At 43.5% G+C, this 16,636-nt stretch overlaps 1 protein-coding gene across 1 annotated transcript; it reads left to right on the plus strand.

Moving 5' to 3' along the window:
* Positions 1–3,173: 3,173 nt before the first annotated feature.
* On the plus strand, positions 3,174–8,010 carry RNF6 (ring finger protein (C3H2C3 type) 6). Its single transcript, XM_009702964.1, has 3 exons — positions 3,174–3,366; positions 3,969–4,061; positions 5,313–8,010. The coding sequence occupies exons 1-3, from the start codon at positions 3,174–3,176 to the stop codon at positions 7,049–7,051; spliced, it is 2,025 nt and encodes a 674-aa protein (XP_009701266.1). The 3' UTR covers positions 7,052–8,010.
* Positions 8,011–16,636: the final 8,626 nt, after the last annotated feature.

Raw genomic sequence — 16,636 nt, forward strand, 5'->3', positions numbered from 1 at the left:
GGATCGCTTGGAGTGTCCTGCGGCCTGTTTCTTCCTTACCTTCTGGTTCTTCTTTTGTCTTCCCTTCCTCCTCCCCTCCTTCCCCAGGCTCTGTGGAGTGTTCTGGGTTTGGGGTTGGTTTGGTTTTTTCGTGGTGTGGTGTGGTGTGTTTTGTTTTTGTTTTTTTTTTTTCAAATTCGGTGAGATCATCTTGTCTGGAGGCAGCAATGTGACAGAAATGATAAATAGCCTTGTTGCTCGGGGAGGCTTCCTCATCTAAACTACGTGGTCGACTTGCTTGCAATCAGGTGGTGTGGTAGTCTTTTGGAAAATGAGTACCTAATTGAATTGAGGGTAGTAATTCATGGAAAGAGGCCAAAACCTAAAAGCATAAGGTATGTGTTGCTTAGATAAAAATGAATGTAGCTCTTCAAGAATGGGCCAGAGTAACTATGAATTAAGAACTAAAGGAGTTAGTCTTAGGCTGAAAATTCTAGAAAATGTAGATAAAACTGTTGATATATGGTCCCTGTTTCTGCGCAAAGGAAGAGTAATCCTGAGTCATAACAGGATTTCAGTTTCATTTTTTTACATCTTCGTAGTTAATACCCTTCAACTTTTCAATAGTCTGAAATATTTAATGTGCCGAAGTACTTCATTTTGATGCAGGTAATACCCTTCAACTTTCACTACTCTGAAACATCTAAAGTGCCAAAGGAATTTGGTAAATATGGATAGTAGTTGTCATTCGTGCAGTTGTGTTAAACAGATGGGATAACCGAACACTTGACACTTCTTACTGTTTCTAAGTGAGTCATTTAAAGAGTGTGACTAATCGTCCTACCATACAATTGTTAACAAAACAGTAATTTTTTTTTTCTACCACCCACAAAATCTGAAGAAGATATTTCCAGATTTTCTGTGGATGAGAAATTAAAACTAAAGAACCTCTCTTTTGAAACAGCAGTTTAAATTTAGATTGAGGGGGACTACATGTGATGGGCTTTTCGTCTTAAGAATTTATGCCATTTTTTTTCTGTGCAGCAATATAGCGATACATCCAGGAAGTCAGTTAGCTTACTATGGTCATTGTTGGGCAAACAGTAACACGTTAGTTGTTTTCAGGCTTTCATCTAAATAGCAACCTTAAGTGAAACTAAATTAATTTTCTCTCTTCTCTTTCCCCTCCCTGCTTCACCTGTGTCATCTAGAACAGAGGCACTGTAATTTTCAGTGCAGTATCGATTGGGCGTTTTCACGATAACAGTCAAGTGAGGGGTGTCATCAGGGTAGTAATAGTGGTAACTACCTGCTGTTGGGAGTGTGGGTGGAAATTTTGTCTGTTTGGAGATATCCGGGGTAGTAAGACAAGAGCTGGCTGAGAAATTTGTGTTTAGAAATGTGATATGAGAAGTGACCTGAGTTGAACGTAGCCCCTGTGGGAAATGAAGCCAGCAGTTACCTACAGCTTGTGAAGCTGAGCCAAGAGGGTGACAGTAAATTTAACACCCACCCACCCCCCCCAATATTATGGGAATAGAAAACATCTTGAAGGGGAGATACTTATCTTAAAATAAATGAAATCGGAGTCAGTTAAAGAGCTGGGAGGGAAGTATTAAGTACATAAAAAAGCAGTATCGGGCACAGGAGGCAGATAAGTGGCAAGATTGATTGGGAAGAGGTGTTTAGAAGTACAGTTACCTATAGCAGGGGAGAAGTAGCATATAGGGTAGAAAATGAGGAGACCAAGGATGCATCAGAATGGATCCCACAAAGAACATAAGAAAGGTATATTAAATGTATGCCAGCTTCTGCTGTTGGCAAATACATTTTCTGATTCTTCATATCTGTTGGCAGCATTAATAAAGATTTGCTCTTTATTGAATGTATGTCTAATAGTTAGTTGGTTTGGTCTGTTTGTTGTCTCATCACCTTTCCTGTGAAGACTAATTACTGATTGGGAGTGTGCTGAGAATGCTGTTCTGTGTTTTCCCCATAGCTTATGCTTGAAGTGACACTGATATGTTTGTGAATCGACCAAAAAAAAAAAAAGAGAAGTATTTACCCAATAATTTCCTCTTTACACACAAGCAGAATGGTGCCATATGGTTGGGGTTTTTTGGCCAGGTGATCTCCTCTTAAGGGAAGGGATCTCTTTTGTCAGGTGTCTGCCTCTGCAGGTATTACAGATGGCTTTTGTTAAACAGGAAGCCCCATTGAAAGGATGACACTTTCTCTTCTTTCAAATTGAATGTTGAAGAACAGGTTTTCTTTAGAAAATAGAAAAGTTGAGGAGTGGTCTGAGAGCTGCTTGGCCCAGGATTGAGTCCTAACCAGAGAGAGGTGGTAACAGCACAGAAATCAAGGGAAATGATCCTTCTTTCTGACACTGGAAAGTTATTCGTGCCTTCTAATAGTGTGGTCCCACTGGTTCAGTATTTGGAAAGTGATGAAGAACTGTGGGTAAAGTACAGCCCTTTCTCTTTTACACCCGTTTGCTGGAGATGGGTATCCCTTTGCTAACTAATCCTTGTATTAGAGAGTGTGAGGAAAATGTACAAGTAATGTAAGAATGTCAAAAGAGTCAGTTCCACCAAAAATGACGCTGTAGGCTTTGTGCTGTGTGATGGGTAGTACCGACAGAGGTACTAATGTAGTCTTGCCTGCTTATCAGTAAATATTTCAAGTGGAAGGTAGTCTTCTGTAAAGCAGTAGTTAGAGTTGTCAGAAGTCTACACTGGGTAATTACAGTCCAATAATTAGAGAATGTTTTCAGTCACATTTTAACTTTTAAAATACTCCACACTGCTGTTGTATTTTACTTGGGAGAAGGGAAATAGATTTTATGTTATTCCTTTAACTTTCTAGAATATCCTTATTTAGCTAAAAAAAAAAATAAAATAGTCTGATGTTGCTTTTTTATTTTAATGTTGCTGTACCAACTAGTATATCCTTCCAGTGAGCAACAGGGACTTGTAGCCATTTTTCTGCAAGCTACTGGCAAAATACTTGCATAATAAACTACACTGTTGACTTGGCAAATAACACAGAGCTTGGGTCACCTTAATGATCTTTAGCTGTTAATAGACCAATTTCATTGAAAATGTTGGGAGCTTTTTACTGTAAATTAGGTAAATACTCTACTGTGCAGTCTAACCTTCTGGTTTTATTCAGGACAGCCTGGCATTAACATTATGGATCGCTCTCGGCACCGCGCAGGAAATGGCAATGAGCAGGCGTCTTCACGAGAGCCTGGTCGTGGTGAAGATGAGAGACAACGGCAACTGGAGCGCCTCAGCAGGGAGGAGGCCTATTACCAGTTCATTAACGAGCTCAATGAAGAAGACTACAGGTTAATGAGAGACCGCAACCTGCTTGGCACTCCTGGTAAGATGTGAATACCTGCAGTAGAAAAGATGTAATGTGAAGTAACACTACTGCTGTCAAGCACCGCGTGTGGTTGTATGGCTCAAGTAGCCTGATTTCTGTGGCTTTGTAGAAAGGCAAAAAACCCCTCCATTTCCATTCAAAATTAAATAATTTATTTTATATATATGTAATTAAATAATAGTGATACTCAGTAAAAACTAACAACTTAGATAATAAAGCTGGAATAAAGTGTAACTCTGAAATATGACATCTCCGTATATAGGTAATATCCAAGCCCAAATAATTAACATCTGGTACACTAAAGTAGATCTGTTGGTATGTGGCAATTGTGGGGGCGTCTGAGTTGTTACTGGAAGTCGGCATGCTCTTGACACATTCGGGACATCTTTTTCTTCCACCCCAGTACCTACTTCCTCTGTTATCTGTGTGCCTGTGTTACAATCTCACACTCCTGCTGTTTTCTTTTTTGTTTCATTAATTTTACCTTATTTCTGAAGATTTTTCATTTGAGATAAAAAATATTGTTATTTCTGTTTGGCTGTGTTGAGACAATAATAATGTCTTACCTAACAGCGTTATCAAAATGTAAATTGTTTCAGGGGAAATAACAGCAGAAGAGTTGCAGCAACGCTTGGAGGGGGCTAAGGAGCGTCTGGCATCGCAGACTGATCTGGATAACAGAGAAGGTGAAGGTAGAACTGTTGGAGGTAAACATTCTTCATTCATATATATGTATACACGTAGCAAGTGATGCATAAATACTGTTCTGTACAGATATTTAAGAGAAATGCTGATGGATTTCAGTACCAGTCATTTCAAGTCTTGTTTTCTCATTGTGCCTTTGTGGATTGTTTTAAGAGAGATTTCCTAATGATATGAAAACAAACTTGAAATACTTAATTAAAACTGATTGACGTCAACCACAAATTACTTTCTCCTCTTTTCCTGCTTTCCCTTTGCTAGTAAACTTAATAGCACAAAAATAATTTTCGTTCTTCTAATTCTTAAAAGATTTTTTTAATGTATTTTAGAAGTTGAAACAGAAAAGAAGTTAATTGGGAAACAGTTCATCTCTCCACTGTTTTGTTGTTTTTGTTGTTTCATTTCCATTTGTTTTAATGGAGCAAGGTTTGTGTTACGTGCACTGTCTGTCTTCACTTGCCCAGCAATATTACCCTAATCATTTGGCCAATTCTAGTTGGAATTAGGAGAGGAATAGGCAACTTGGAAACAAAGGTACCAAAGTTCTTGCAGGTTTCATGAAAGCAGGGAGATGATGGAAGAGGGAGAGCTTAATTTGATCCCTTCAGGGGAAAACCTTCGCTGTGATCATGACCGTTGGCTTGCTTTATACCTAGCTCTAACCGCAACAATTGTGTCGGTTCTTGAGCTTGTAGTTAGAGGAGATTTGGAAACGGAGCTGTGGATATTGTAGGAGGAAAAAGAGTATACTTGCACAAAAGGAGCAAATCTGTCAAAACCTGCATTATTTATTCCATCATTTATTCCTGCTTATAGAAAACAAATTTTTAAAAGTCTTTTCTGAAAGAAGACAAAATCTGTCATACTTTTCCTTTATCAGAATTAGTTGACTAGGATACCCTCCAATTGGTAACTTAAGCGAGGGACAGATACTAGACAAATGCAGCTAACTTTGGACCGCCTAAATCTGAACACTCTCAGAAGAGGCCATCTGGACATATTAATTTCTCTATGTATCTGCTGGTGAGACAAAAATTCTAGGTTGAACTGATGAGTTTTGCTGACATGTTTACATACAGCGTATTTTCAGCAAAATTATGTTAGCATAGCAAGGTAGGTAGGTGTCCTGCTACTGTATCGTTTCTGAAGTCGGGGCCCAGCCAACATAGAGAATTTGGAGTGCATCACAGTATGCTGAGCGTGCAGTTATATGAATGTTTGCAATTCTTTGTTTCTCTCAGATTCTGATGTTCTTGGAGAAAACTCAAATGGTGACTCTTTGCTTGAATGGCTGAACACGTTTCGTCGCACAGGAAACGCCACTCGCAGTGGACAGAGTGGGAACCAAACCTGGAGAGCTGTGAGTCGAACAAATCCAAACAGTGGAGAGTTTCGATTTAGTCTTGAAATCAACATAAATCACGAGCATAACAGTTTTGAAACTGCTGGTGAGGAGTATGTGGGTATAGATAGTAGCAGAATGTATTTAGAAAGAAGACATCAAAGAGCAGTCAGTCCAGTAACCCCACGAACGAGGAGCAGGACTGCAAGAGAGGCAAACAGTGAGGCTTCAAGCACTGCAAGGACCAGGTCTGTAAGAAGTTCCATGGCACAAAGCTCTGGAGCAGCTTCTCATCCGGTCTCAGGGAGGCTCAGGAGTAGAACGAGGGCGTTGACAGGCCTTTCCCAAACAAATACTACACGTAACAATTCTGCAGCTCCTGGTGAACACGGAGAAATGCCAGAAAGAGGTACTTCTACAGGAGCCACAAGAGGTAGAACTAGAACTAATGTTCGGAGGAGTACAAACCAAAGGCTAGAAATTTTGCGGCTGAGGTCTACTTTAAGTAGTCGAAGCCGCTCTCCGCTGCGAAGGCAAGGTGATACTGCTCGTTCCGAGGAACGTGGGCAGAGGCAGGATAGAACTGCACAGCAGGTCAACAGAAGTAGAAGACAAACAGCTCAGCCTTCTGCACAGCCTGCCGAAGAACAAGCGAGAGGTAGCACTCAGACTCCTCAACTTTCCAGTGTAGCCCCATCCTTGGGAATAACTCTGGAAGAGGAGGAATCTAGTAGGCCAGTAGCTGCTGTTAGAAGGCATCCAACAATTACGTTAGATCTTCAGGTGAGACGAATTCGTCCTGGAGAAAACAGAGATCGGGACAGTATTGCCAGTAGAACTCGTTCTAGAGTAGGAATGGCAGAAAACACAGTTACCTTTGAAAGTGACAGTGGGGGATTTCGGCGTACGATATCACGATCAGAACGTGCGGGTATTCGAACCTATGTTAGCACTATACGGATACCTCTTCGTCGGATTTCAGAAACCGGGCTTGGTGAACCTTCATCGGTGGCGCTTCGATCAATCCTTAGACAAATAATGACAGGCTTTGGAGAGCTGAGTTCTTTAATGGAAACTGAGTCTAACTCCGAAGTGCAAAGAGGAGGTGGTCATCACTTACCGGATGTACGGGCAGAGCAGAATAACTCCAGTTCAGCAAACAGCAGCAGTGATCCAAGCGAGGTTTCATCTAGAAATGGGCGTGCAGTAGAGGGCAGCAGGGCAACAAATGGACAGAGGGATGCCACTCAACGCTATGGTCGCAGCAGTGAAAACCAAGATAACAGGCAGTCTCAAGATGCTAACAACCTAGTGGAAAACGGAACGCTGCCTATACTTCGACTTGCCCACTTCTTCTTGCTGAACGAAGATGATGATGACGACCGTTTAAGAGGCTTAACCAAAGAGCAGATTGACAATCTTTCTACCCGGAACTATGGGGATATTCACACCGAAAACGAAATAAGTAAAACGTGTAGCGTTTGCATTAATGAATATGTAACAGGGAATAAGCTAAGGCAGTTACCCTGTATGCATGAGTTTCATATTCATTGTATTGATCGCTGGCTTTCTGAAAACTCCACCTGCCCAATTTGTCGGCAGCCTGTATTGGGGTCTAATGCCACAGACGATGGCTAGAATTATTTATACTCCTCAGTCCTCAAGGATGTGCCTCTGCTCTATTTATGACGAGTCAGATGGAATGAATTGACTTACATAGGGGTCCATTTGTGTGGGGAGTTTTGTTAAATTTCTTTAAAAACAATAGGAAACTTGTCTAAATCTACCAATGTAAATACTATTTTTCTGCAAGTGCAGATCTAGGAGTACACATAGAACCAAATGATATTGGTAAAGTTTATATTTTTTTAGGTAATTTTGTTATGCTAAGCACTTTTGTAAATACAGAAATGCTATAGTTAATCAGTCTTGCTTAATGTATGTTTTTTTAAGGGTGTAATGGACTCACTTTATTTAGATTACGAATTGTTTCACACAGACCCACCACTGTGTTGAAAAATTAGTGTCTAAATAGCCATTCATTAGCTTTTTGTTCTAAGAACAATTTCTTTTACAGAGAGTTTCTTGCTGGACATGTTTGCTAAAGATATTTAAGTTACTTGAAGTGCTCATTTTAATAGACTATATTTTTTTTAACATTGAAATATCCTTTCCAAAAACTTGCCAATTTGGTTCTATTTAAAAAATTTTATGGCAATTTTTGCATGTGGTTTTACACAATGCTTAACGCTGATGAGTTCATATTCAAAAGCGGATGGGTTAGTGACATTATAAAATGTACATAATTAAATGCTGTCTTTGACAATCTCTGTCTTTTCAATGCAGACAGCAGTCAAACCGATGATAATTGCAAGAGGGCGTGTCTTACTGCACATGGTATTTGCTCAAAGAATACATGGGCGCTGAGGAAGCCTTTTCACTCTTCCAAGTTACTCAGTTGATATTCGTGGGTTTTTAACTGCCTTAGTTTAAAGAGGGAAATACTTCCTTGACCGTTATATTGTCTACAATATGCATGATTTGTGCATCCTACTCAGAAAAACAAACAAAGGCTTGAGGTGGTTTTGTACAGAAATTTAAGGTACACATATAAGAGTAGTCCTCTTAAAACATGTCTGAGGACCAAATGGCAAAAGACACTAAAAAAGGACAAAATAAGCTTCCCTTAAAGTCCCCAGGTTACTGTATAATTAGATATTAAACTTTATACCAATAACTTATAAAGAAATAAAGTTGCAAAGTAAATAATTGAGGCTTTGTGTGAGTTACTGTTGAGCCATGCCCTGGAGATTGGCAAGAAGATTTATCATTCTTGATGTTCAGTCTCGGTTTTCACTTTATTCTTTCCCGCTTTTCCCCAGCTGTGTACTTGTGTTTCCACGGTGTGTGTTAGCTGTTGTGGTGGATTAAAAATGCAAAGCGAAGCACTCTTGGGGCTTCTGGAAGTAAGCCGAACGTGACAAATCTCATCTTCTGAGCAGTGCGCATCTCACTCCTTAGAGAAGGGCAGAATTGTGCGATGCTCTTATGTGTGTGTATTCTGAGCAGTAGAAAGAATACTTCAAGTGAAGAAGTCCTGTGGACGTTCTCTGCCTATGAACGGCCTTGACAATGCACTTGTGCGCCAGGTGCTTCAGTTAAAACGTCTGCTCGTGACGCCCTTGAAGGGAAACTGTAAAATCCTGTGTTAAGCTATTGGATCTGATATACATCCATTTTGCAAGTGAAAAACTTGTGTCAGAAGTTCCTCAGAAGTGCTACTTTTTATTCCTAAAAGTAGTTCTAAGAAATTCTTTTACGAGATTGAGATGAATTTAAGGATATGATTAAGATCTCTTCTGATGTGATTTGGACTGCTAATTACTGCAGACATTGTTGACACCTTTCTTGAGTGCCTCCTTAGCCGTATTAAAGAGTGAGGAGATTTAAACGTGATTATCAGAGCTAGCTTGTTTTTTACATTATTTTTTTTTCCTGTTAGCTCCTGATGTTGACAGTGTCTACACACATGGGTGCCTTCTGCTACTTCCTTGTCTCCTTGTGGTTTTCCTTTAGATTTGAAAGCCGCCTGACTCAAGTGCCACACTGGTAGACGCCTGCCTTTGGCTCACCATTGCCTTGCCGGTTGGTTCTTTCAAGGTCAATTTTAACTTAAATCCTTACTATAGGGGATTTTTTCTTTGTGCTGTATTTCTTAACTTATTACTTGGAATCCTGCTCAACTGCTACAGTAATGCACTAGAGGTAAAGGGAGATTCCCCGTGCCGCCTTTTGTTCAGATGGGGTGTTGCTGTGCAACCATAAGAGGACAATTTTGTGTGTGGTTCAAGACAAGGTCCTGTGTGACAGGGTGCTTGTAACTGAGCTGCTAGGGGGGAATATCCAAAAGTACAGGGAGGGCTTTCTGTGGAAATCATAGGCTATTGGATCGGAAACAGAGTCTCCCATGCTGTATTCCTGTCCTGCTGCATGGGAATTATCAACTATTTACCTTCCATTGGAGGGACACGTCATTTGTTCCTCAACTTTCCCAGCAAATTGTGTTGATCAGACCCATTGAATCTCGGTGGTTCAGTTTGGTGTTGGCTTCCGTCACCTGCGTTCCTGTGACATTCCTTCAGTTCTACACACAGCCCCAAATACCATTTATCTTGTCAGTGACTTGGGGCTTTCATCCTCCTACAGTCACATCTGTGTTTAAGAGCTTTGTTAATTTATTCTCCCTGCATTTCCTATCGCTTCTCCAACCCACCTGTGTTTTTGAGCTCTGCAGTTGGCTGCCGCAGAGTTGCGCAGTGTGTCTTTTGTGAGAAGTACCTGTTTTGTACTTGCTGGTTAGTACCTTGCGATCCCTAGTTCTTGTAACGTAAGAAGCAGTCACCATAAGTAACACCTCTCCATTCGCTCTGCTAGTGGCTTAGCCCATTCTCTTCGTTGTTTTTTTTTAATAAATGAGGAGTCCTAATTATTCTCTTTTTACACAGAAGCTGTTTTTATGCAACTATGCTTGTTGCTCTTTTGAAATGGGAGGGCTGGTGCTCACGCGGAATTCAAGGTGTGGATGCGCTAGCCTTTATATGCTGATGTAACAACTTTTTTCCCCCTCTGTGATCTTCCAAATAATCCCTAATACTCTGGGTTTACTTTTGTTTGCTGCTCAATGCCGAGCCGATATCGTAACAAGTTATGCAAAAATATTTCACAATCACTTTCCTGAGTGTTAGTTGCTAATTTAGAATGGATTATTGCATGCTTTTTTTTTTTGGTGTACTATTGTACACATATGGGTGTTTTTTCTCTTGGATTATTTTGTACATTATGCAAGTCAAATTTTCTCTGCCCTTTTATCATCCTGGGCACCCTGCCTCCTGTGATTTGTCTTGGCTTTTAATACCCTAATAATTCTGTAAGATTTGCAGATTTTATCACTTGCTGTTTGTTTCTTTTTTTCTGACCAATTATGAGTATGTCACACAGCACAGGTATTTCAGTAGCAATGTCTCTTAAATCAAAGTTTAACCATTTATTTCTGGTTTTTTAATCAGTAAATTTGTGAGAGATTTATTTTTTTTAATAAAAGGAGACTAGAGGTAAATATATGAAGAATTTCAGAAAATAAATATGCTAATTGTCCTTAAGCTGATCCTTGTTGAGGAGAACTTTTCAGTAAAGCACTGACAGAATGAAGCTTGTTTGTTAATAATTAAATTCCTTTAGTTGTTCCTGAATTCCGTCTGATTAGGTGAACTAATAACAGGGGTTATCCTTTCTTTTGCTTCGAAAAGGGCTGAGGAGAGGAGTAATAATTGCTTACTCTTTGTGTATTTCATGTAAAGGTGCAGTAGCTTTTGCCTATCTCCTTCACTGGACAGCTTTATAATGTTACTACACGTCACTAAAAGAAAAATAAAATCTGTGATGTGTAAATTAGCAGGATAATAAGATGCTTTGTCGACTCAAGTTTGTCTATAAAATTAGAGAGGCATCAAAGTGTACATGTGCATCACGTTCGTTGTCAAGAGCAGGACGCAGTTTGTGTTGCAGTCTGCTGTCACCGCAATAACCCGAGGTCAGACGCTGAAGCGAGCGCGTGTGAGTAACGTTGAGATCACGCGCTTAGCTATTAGTAGCTTCCTTGTTGGGGTATCAGTCAATTCTTGAGTAAGTGTGAACACTCCACATTTCGAAGTGGCACAGGATAGGTTTGGCTTTAAAGAGCTTGTGCAAACAAATGTACTAAAGGTGCAGATGTCTGGAAAACGGATTGAATGCAAAAGTGTTTGAATCCCATTTGTTACCTAGAATGAAGATCAACATTTCCTGTACTATCCAAAATGTGGGTTTGAAAATTTCAGTTCTTAACAGGTTATTGGAGCTTGGAGATAGCAGTGTCTGTAGCTGAGTTTTACTTAGTCCTTTCCCACACAAAGAAATACCCAAGTCTAGTGTTCAAATTCTGGAATGCCACAGGTTTGTTCTGTTCTTTTTTCTCCTCCCCTCCTGCTCCTGCCCTTGTAAATCTTCACAATTCTCTCTCACTAAGGTTCAGATGATCCAATAATCCACTGTGTTCATTCCTCCTCTTGACATGTCAGCATAATCTACATTTTCTCATGAATCTTTTCATTTAATTCAGTTGACTTTCAGCTCCCCGTTACAAGTTTTCCCCCAAGTGACATTCCCAGCTTGTTCTGGCAGCACATTTTTCTCCCTTTTCAAAGTAACACTTCAACTGCTGCGGGACTGTGTTCGTCACCCTTGCTGAGCTCGACTTCACGGACGTCTCTGATCTGCTCCTGGCTAACTACAGCTTGTGCTGAAGGCAGCGGGAACCAGGTACTTCCCAGCCGGCGTTCTGTGTCGGAGGAACACTTCTCAAGTCAGGCTGTGCAATCTTTACACCATACTCTGTGCAAGAAACCTCACAGATAAATTTGGGCTCTCCTATGCTTGTTGTCTTGATGTGTCTCATGTGGAAGCTGTAACCGATACGTGTGGATAGGGCCACACGCTCACTGTTCTTGCGCAGTTTCCAGCATCAGCTGTTGCATGAGGGATTTACCTGTCGGGCTGATTCTGCACTTCTCAGGCTTGTGATTTAAAACATGTGTTGGGTCATCTGTGCAATTTCTGCCTGTCGGTTAATGTGAAGTTAGCTCTTACTGCTATAAATACGTATACTGGGAAGTGTGTTACCATGTATTTTGTTTACCTGGCCTGCAACAGAAAGCTGCCTGCCCGGAGAAAGCGCTTTGTGGTGCTGAGTTCAGGCTGTTCCCAGGTGTGTGAGAAGGTGGCCTGGCCTGGATCAAGACCCCCCCGTCCCATTCCTGTGACAGGGAGGCCAGCAGCTCATGGGAAACCGGTGCCACAGCGGAGCGTCAGAGGCCGTCCTAGGTCGGCTGGGAGCAGCTCAGGGGACGTACCGGGCAGGAGCGGGATTATCTTCAGCGGCTTTGAGGCCTGAGTTCAGGTACAGAACCGGTGGGAGGGCAGGCTGGCACCGGCAGAAGTGTGTTGGGATGCTCTCGGGAGAGTCCTGGAGGCTTCTGTTCCGCTGAAGTAAACGGCAGCAGGGTGTGCGTGTCCACTCGTGTCCTACGTGGGGCCTGGGAGTGGAGGCAGAGACTGGTGTTTAGTCTGTGAGCTTGGTGGCGGGGTCAGAGGAGCCAGCACCAGGTACTGGGCCCAGTTGGTCCAGCTCTCAGGCTTTTTACTTCCTCGTCTCTTGCCTAGAAACCCAATACAAGTTCAGTGCCTGGTTTCAGTTTAGACTCAGATACTGAACACCTGAGAATTTGGCTGCGTGCTCTCTAGTTGCGGCTGAGTCAATGGCCAGGTGGGGCAATCGGAGTTTTATTTTTCATAGTCCCCTTTCATCTGGAAGAGCCAGAACCTGCCTTGGCTACAAGAAGCTTTTGGGATCCGTAGTCTGTTCAGCTCATGCCTCAACTGCCCAGCGTTTGCATGCAACAAAAGGCATGAAGATAATACAGGTGGGTATTTTTATGGTGGCTTTCCTCCCGCAAGCACGGGTTATCGGAGCAGCGAGCCCACGGCAGCAGTGGGGGCTGTAGCCAGGTCCTTGCGGTACCCAGCGATGAGGAGGGGCTGTCTGTGCCCCTCGCCCGTGGCGCTGCGTCTTCACTGTACCCAGCGTCGGCGTGACGGGAGCAGGGGAAGGGAGGTACGTCTCTGCACCTGGTCGGAGCGGTTGAGTTTCCTGAGCAGGCAGCTTGAGTGCCGCCAGTTCAAAATGAAGCCGCCCTTGCCGGCAGAGCGGCCGGAGCTGCGGCAGCGTTGGGGTGCCAGCTCCCAGCAGGGCCGAGGTGGCTTCGGCAGCACAGGCTGGTGTCTGTCTGGCCAAGGTGACAATAATCCCCCTCCGGCGTGGACAGAGATGCTCGCTCCTAAGGTTGCGGACTTAAGTCAAGCAGGTGTGGAGCTTCTGTCTGTTGTAGCAGTCCAAGGGAGGCTGCATCCAATTCCCTGAAACTCTGGGTGGCCGGAGTTTTTTGCACCCTGTTTATTCATCGTATTGCGAAGGGTAAAATACAGGGGAGATCTTATAAAAGACTACATAAAATAAGTAATGCCTTGAGATTTACTGCGTATAAAAGACTTGAAGCCTTAAAGTTACCTACAGTGAAGGGAGTAGGGTGCTCTTAGGTGGGGGTAACGAACCTCTTCAAACAGAGCCAGGCCACCACTGGTGGAGCTGGGGCACAGCGCAAGGGACAGCCCAGCTGAGCGCTCCCAGGACCCCGTGGAAACAAAACGTCTCTGCAGGTGGGACGTTGGGTACGGCGAAGCTGGGAAATGTGAGACCAAAGTGGTGGAGGCACCGTCCCTGGAGGTATTTAAAAGACGTGAGGACGTGGTGCTTAGGGACATGGTTTAGTGGTGGGCTTGGCAGTGCCAGGGTAACGGCTGGACTTGATGATCCTGAGGGTCTTTTCCAACCTAAACGACTATGATTGTATGAAGGTTGCCCGTGGCACCTGAGGTCAGCTTTGCAGGGCCGCTCCATGCTGATGCTGTCTCTCCCTGCAAACCTGGCCTCTCGCAGAGCGCCGGGGGCGTCAGGTTCACTTACTGAGCTGCCAGCACATCTTTCCTTGTATTACATGCCTCGCGGTCTTTTTTACTCCATGCTTCCAAATTCGTCTCTTTAAAGGAAGTCTCTGCTTCTTCGTGATGCTTATTGATCTGGTAATTTTCTCAGTACTTTTGTGCGAGAAGGATCTGCTTTGTACTTAGAAATTTTACTTCCCATCTAGCTTATTTTCTTTTTTCTGAAATAAGCATCTATTTCTCTATCTGACTGTCTTCTAGTCAGGTATTTAATAGGATGTAGCTTACATGAACATAATTCAATGGCATGAAAGAAAGCTAAAAATCAAGACGTGTTCAAGATGAACAGCAATTGTATCCTCACGCTAGAGGAAATGTCCTCTAAGCCATCCTTGGTTGATCTCCAGTAGACATTTTCTGTTGGTCATCCCCTGCTCCAGGGTGCTGGCATCAGGCTCGCTTTATCTCTGGGAAGAGTAACGTGTTAAATGACTTTTAATGGTGATATTAAGAAAAGTAATTTATTTCTATGGAAATAAATAGAAAAATGTGGGCAGAAGTTTTTAAAATAACAATTTATTTCAATTGAAAGATTAAATTCAGGTCAACTGGCAGCAGTAACGCAGAGCCTCTCTAGACAGCCTTAATGCAGAAAATGACCCGGAGAGCTGGACTGGACAGGGCCCTGGAAAAGACACAGAGAGCTATCAGGCTGAGTTAATACTTTTGTCCATTTCTTGCATGTGCGATGCTGTCGGTGACTTTCTAGCTGATATCATGGCCCTGTATGCCTTCTAATAGTCTCCTCTGTAATAATATATGATGTAGAAATGGATTCCTGTGTTACCAAATAACTGCGAACTGGGCGAGAAGTGTTATAATGTCATCACGTTCCTCAGACTCTTTCCAACTTCCTTTTCCTTCCCTTCTATGTTCATCAGGTCTTCTTGTACACCTGCAGCCACTGCCATTTTCATTCTTTCACCTGAGGAACAGACAATTTCCACAAAGTACTTTCTTCTGGCACCACTGAAAAGTTCATGTGTATCACGTACATGTCTAGAATCATGCAATGGTTTGGGTTGGGAGGGACCTTCAAGCCCACCCAGTTCCAACCCCCTGCCCTGGGCAGGGACACCTCCCACCAGACCAGGTTGCTCACAGCCCCATCCAACCTGGCCTTGAACACTCCCAGGGATGGGGCAGCCACAGCTTCTCTGGGCAACCTCTGCCAGCGCCTCACCACCCTCACCGGGAAGAATTTCTTCCTGATATCTCATCTAAACCTTCCCTCTGCCAGTTTAAAGCCATTAGGAGTGCATGAGCTCTGTTTTGGGATGGGTGAGGAGCCAGCTGAGAGCTTACAGGTCATGACTAGTGGGCAGGTCAACATGGCTAGTGTTGTAGTAGGTGTCTGCTGGAGCCCCCCTGATCAGGAGAAGGAAGTAGATGGGACCTTCTTCAGACAACTGGAAGAAGCCTCACGTTCAGAGGCCCTGGTCCTCATGGGGGACTTCAGCCACCCTGGAGTCTGCTGGAAGAGCCACGTGGCCGGCCACAAACAGTCCAGGAGGTTTCTGGGTTATCATGGCACAAATGACAGCGAGTCTTCTTGCCAGTTTCCTCATCCCTTCCAAATTTAAGGGCTATTTCTCTCAACAGACACCCCTGACAAGAGACACTGACATGAAGTTGATCGCGGGGCTGTGGGATTTACCGGTTCCTGAAGAGGCTTTGAGACCTGACCCTCCTTTGGAGCGCACTGACCGTGCACCAGCGCAGTCTGCAGCACTTTGAGGGCGAGAGGGGGCAAATGGCAGACAGCTCTGCGTGACCGCTGTCCAGTCACACGCTGTGGGTAGCACTACGGAGCCGTGCTGCCCGGCTTTGAGCCGAGGATCACACCGAAAGAAACGGGCGTGCGAACCGCGCAGCGCTCCGCTGAGTCTGCCCGATGCAGCGTATCCTTTGCCCCCCGAGATGCCGTGCAGCCTCTACACAGAAGCCATCAAGAGCAGGCGCGGACGGCCCAGCATCCTGCGGCCTTCCCTCGGCCGGCTGCCCTTTACAGCAGGAGTGGGGCTAGCCCGCCTCTTGGAGGCACGAGGTACCTCGAGGCAAAATCTCTCCCATGTCCTTTCTTTCCCTGGACTTTGCCTAGGCTAAACGAGACCCGGAGCAGGCTCACCAAACACCAGCTCGGTGCAAGCTGCTCCTTGGCAGCCATGCTTACTCCAGAAGGTGTTTATCCCACCACTAAATTTATCTTTAGTGTAATGTAAATTGCCTGAAGTGTAAAAACGAAACATATACACAACAAAACACAGGCAGCTTTGATACTGTTCTACAGGTTGAACAGCTCTACTGGGATATGTGGGATCACTTTGTCCCATTATTTTAAGGAGTCCTTTATGAAGGCCTAACTCCAGGCATTTATAACGCACAGCTGGGGTTCTTGTCCTGGGTCAAGCGGGACAGAGGGAGCATATCGCGTACTTCTGCTTCCAAAAAAAGCTCTTTCATGTGTATCTTGAACCTTTCTGTTTCATCTTTAGTATTAGGCCTTCATCTAGGCCACTATAATCTATTTCCTTACGCAGCAGTGGTTCTACCGTGCTGAAGGCGTGC

The sequence above is a fragment of the Cariama cristata genome, unplaced genomic scaffold, assembly GCF_000690535.1.
Source record: "Cariama cristata isolate BGI_N322 unplaced genomic scaffold, ASM69053v1 scaffold15306, whole genome shotgun sequence".
Lineage (NCBI taxonomy): Eukaryota > Metazoa > Chordata > Aves > Cariamiformes > Cariamidae > Cariama > Cariama cristata.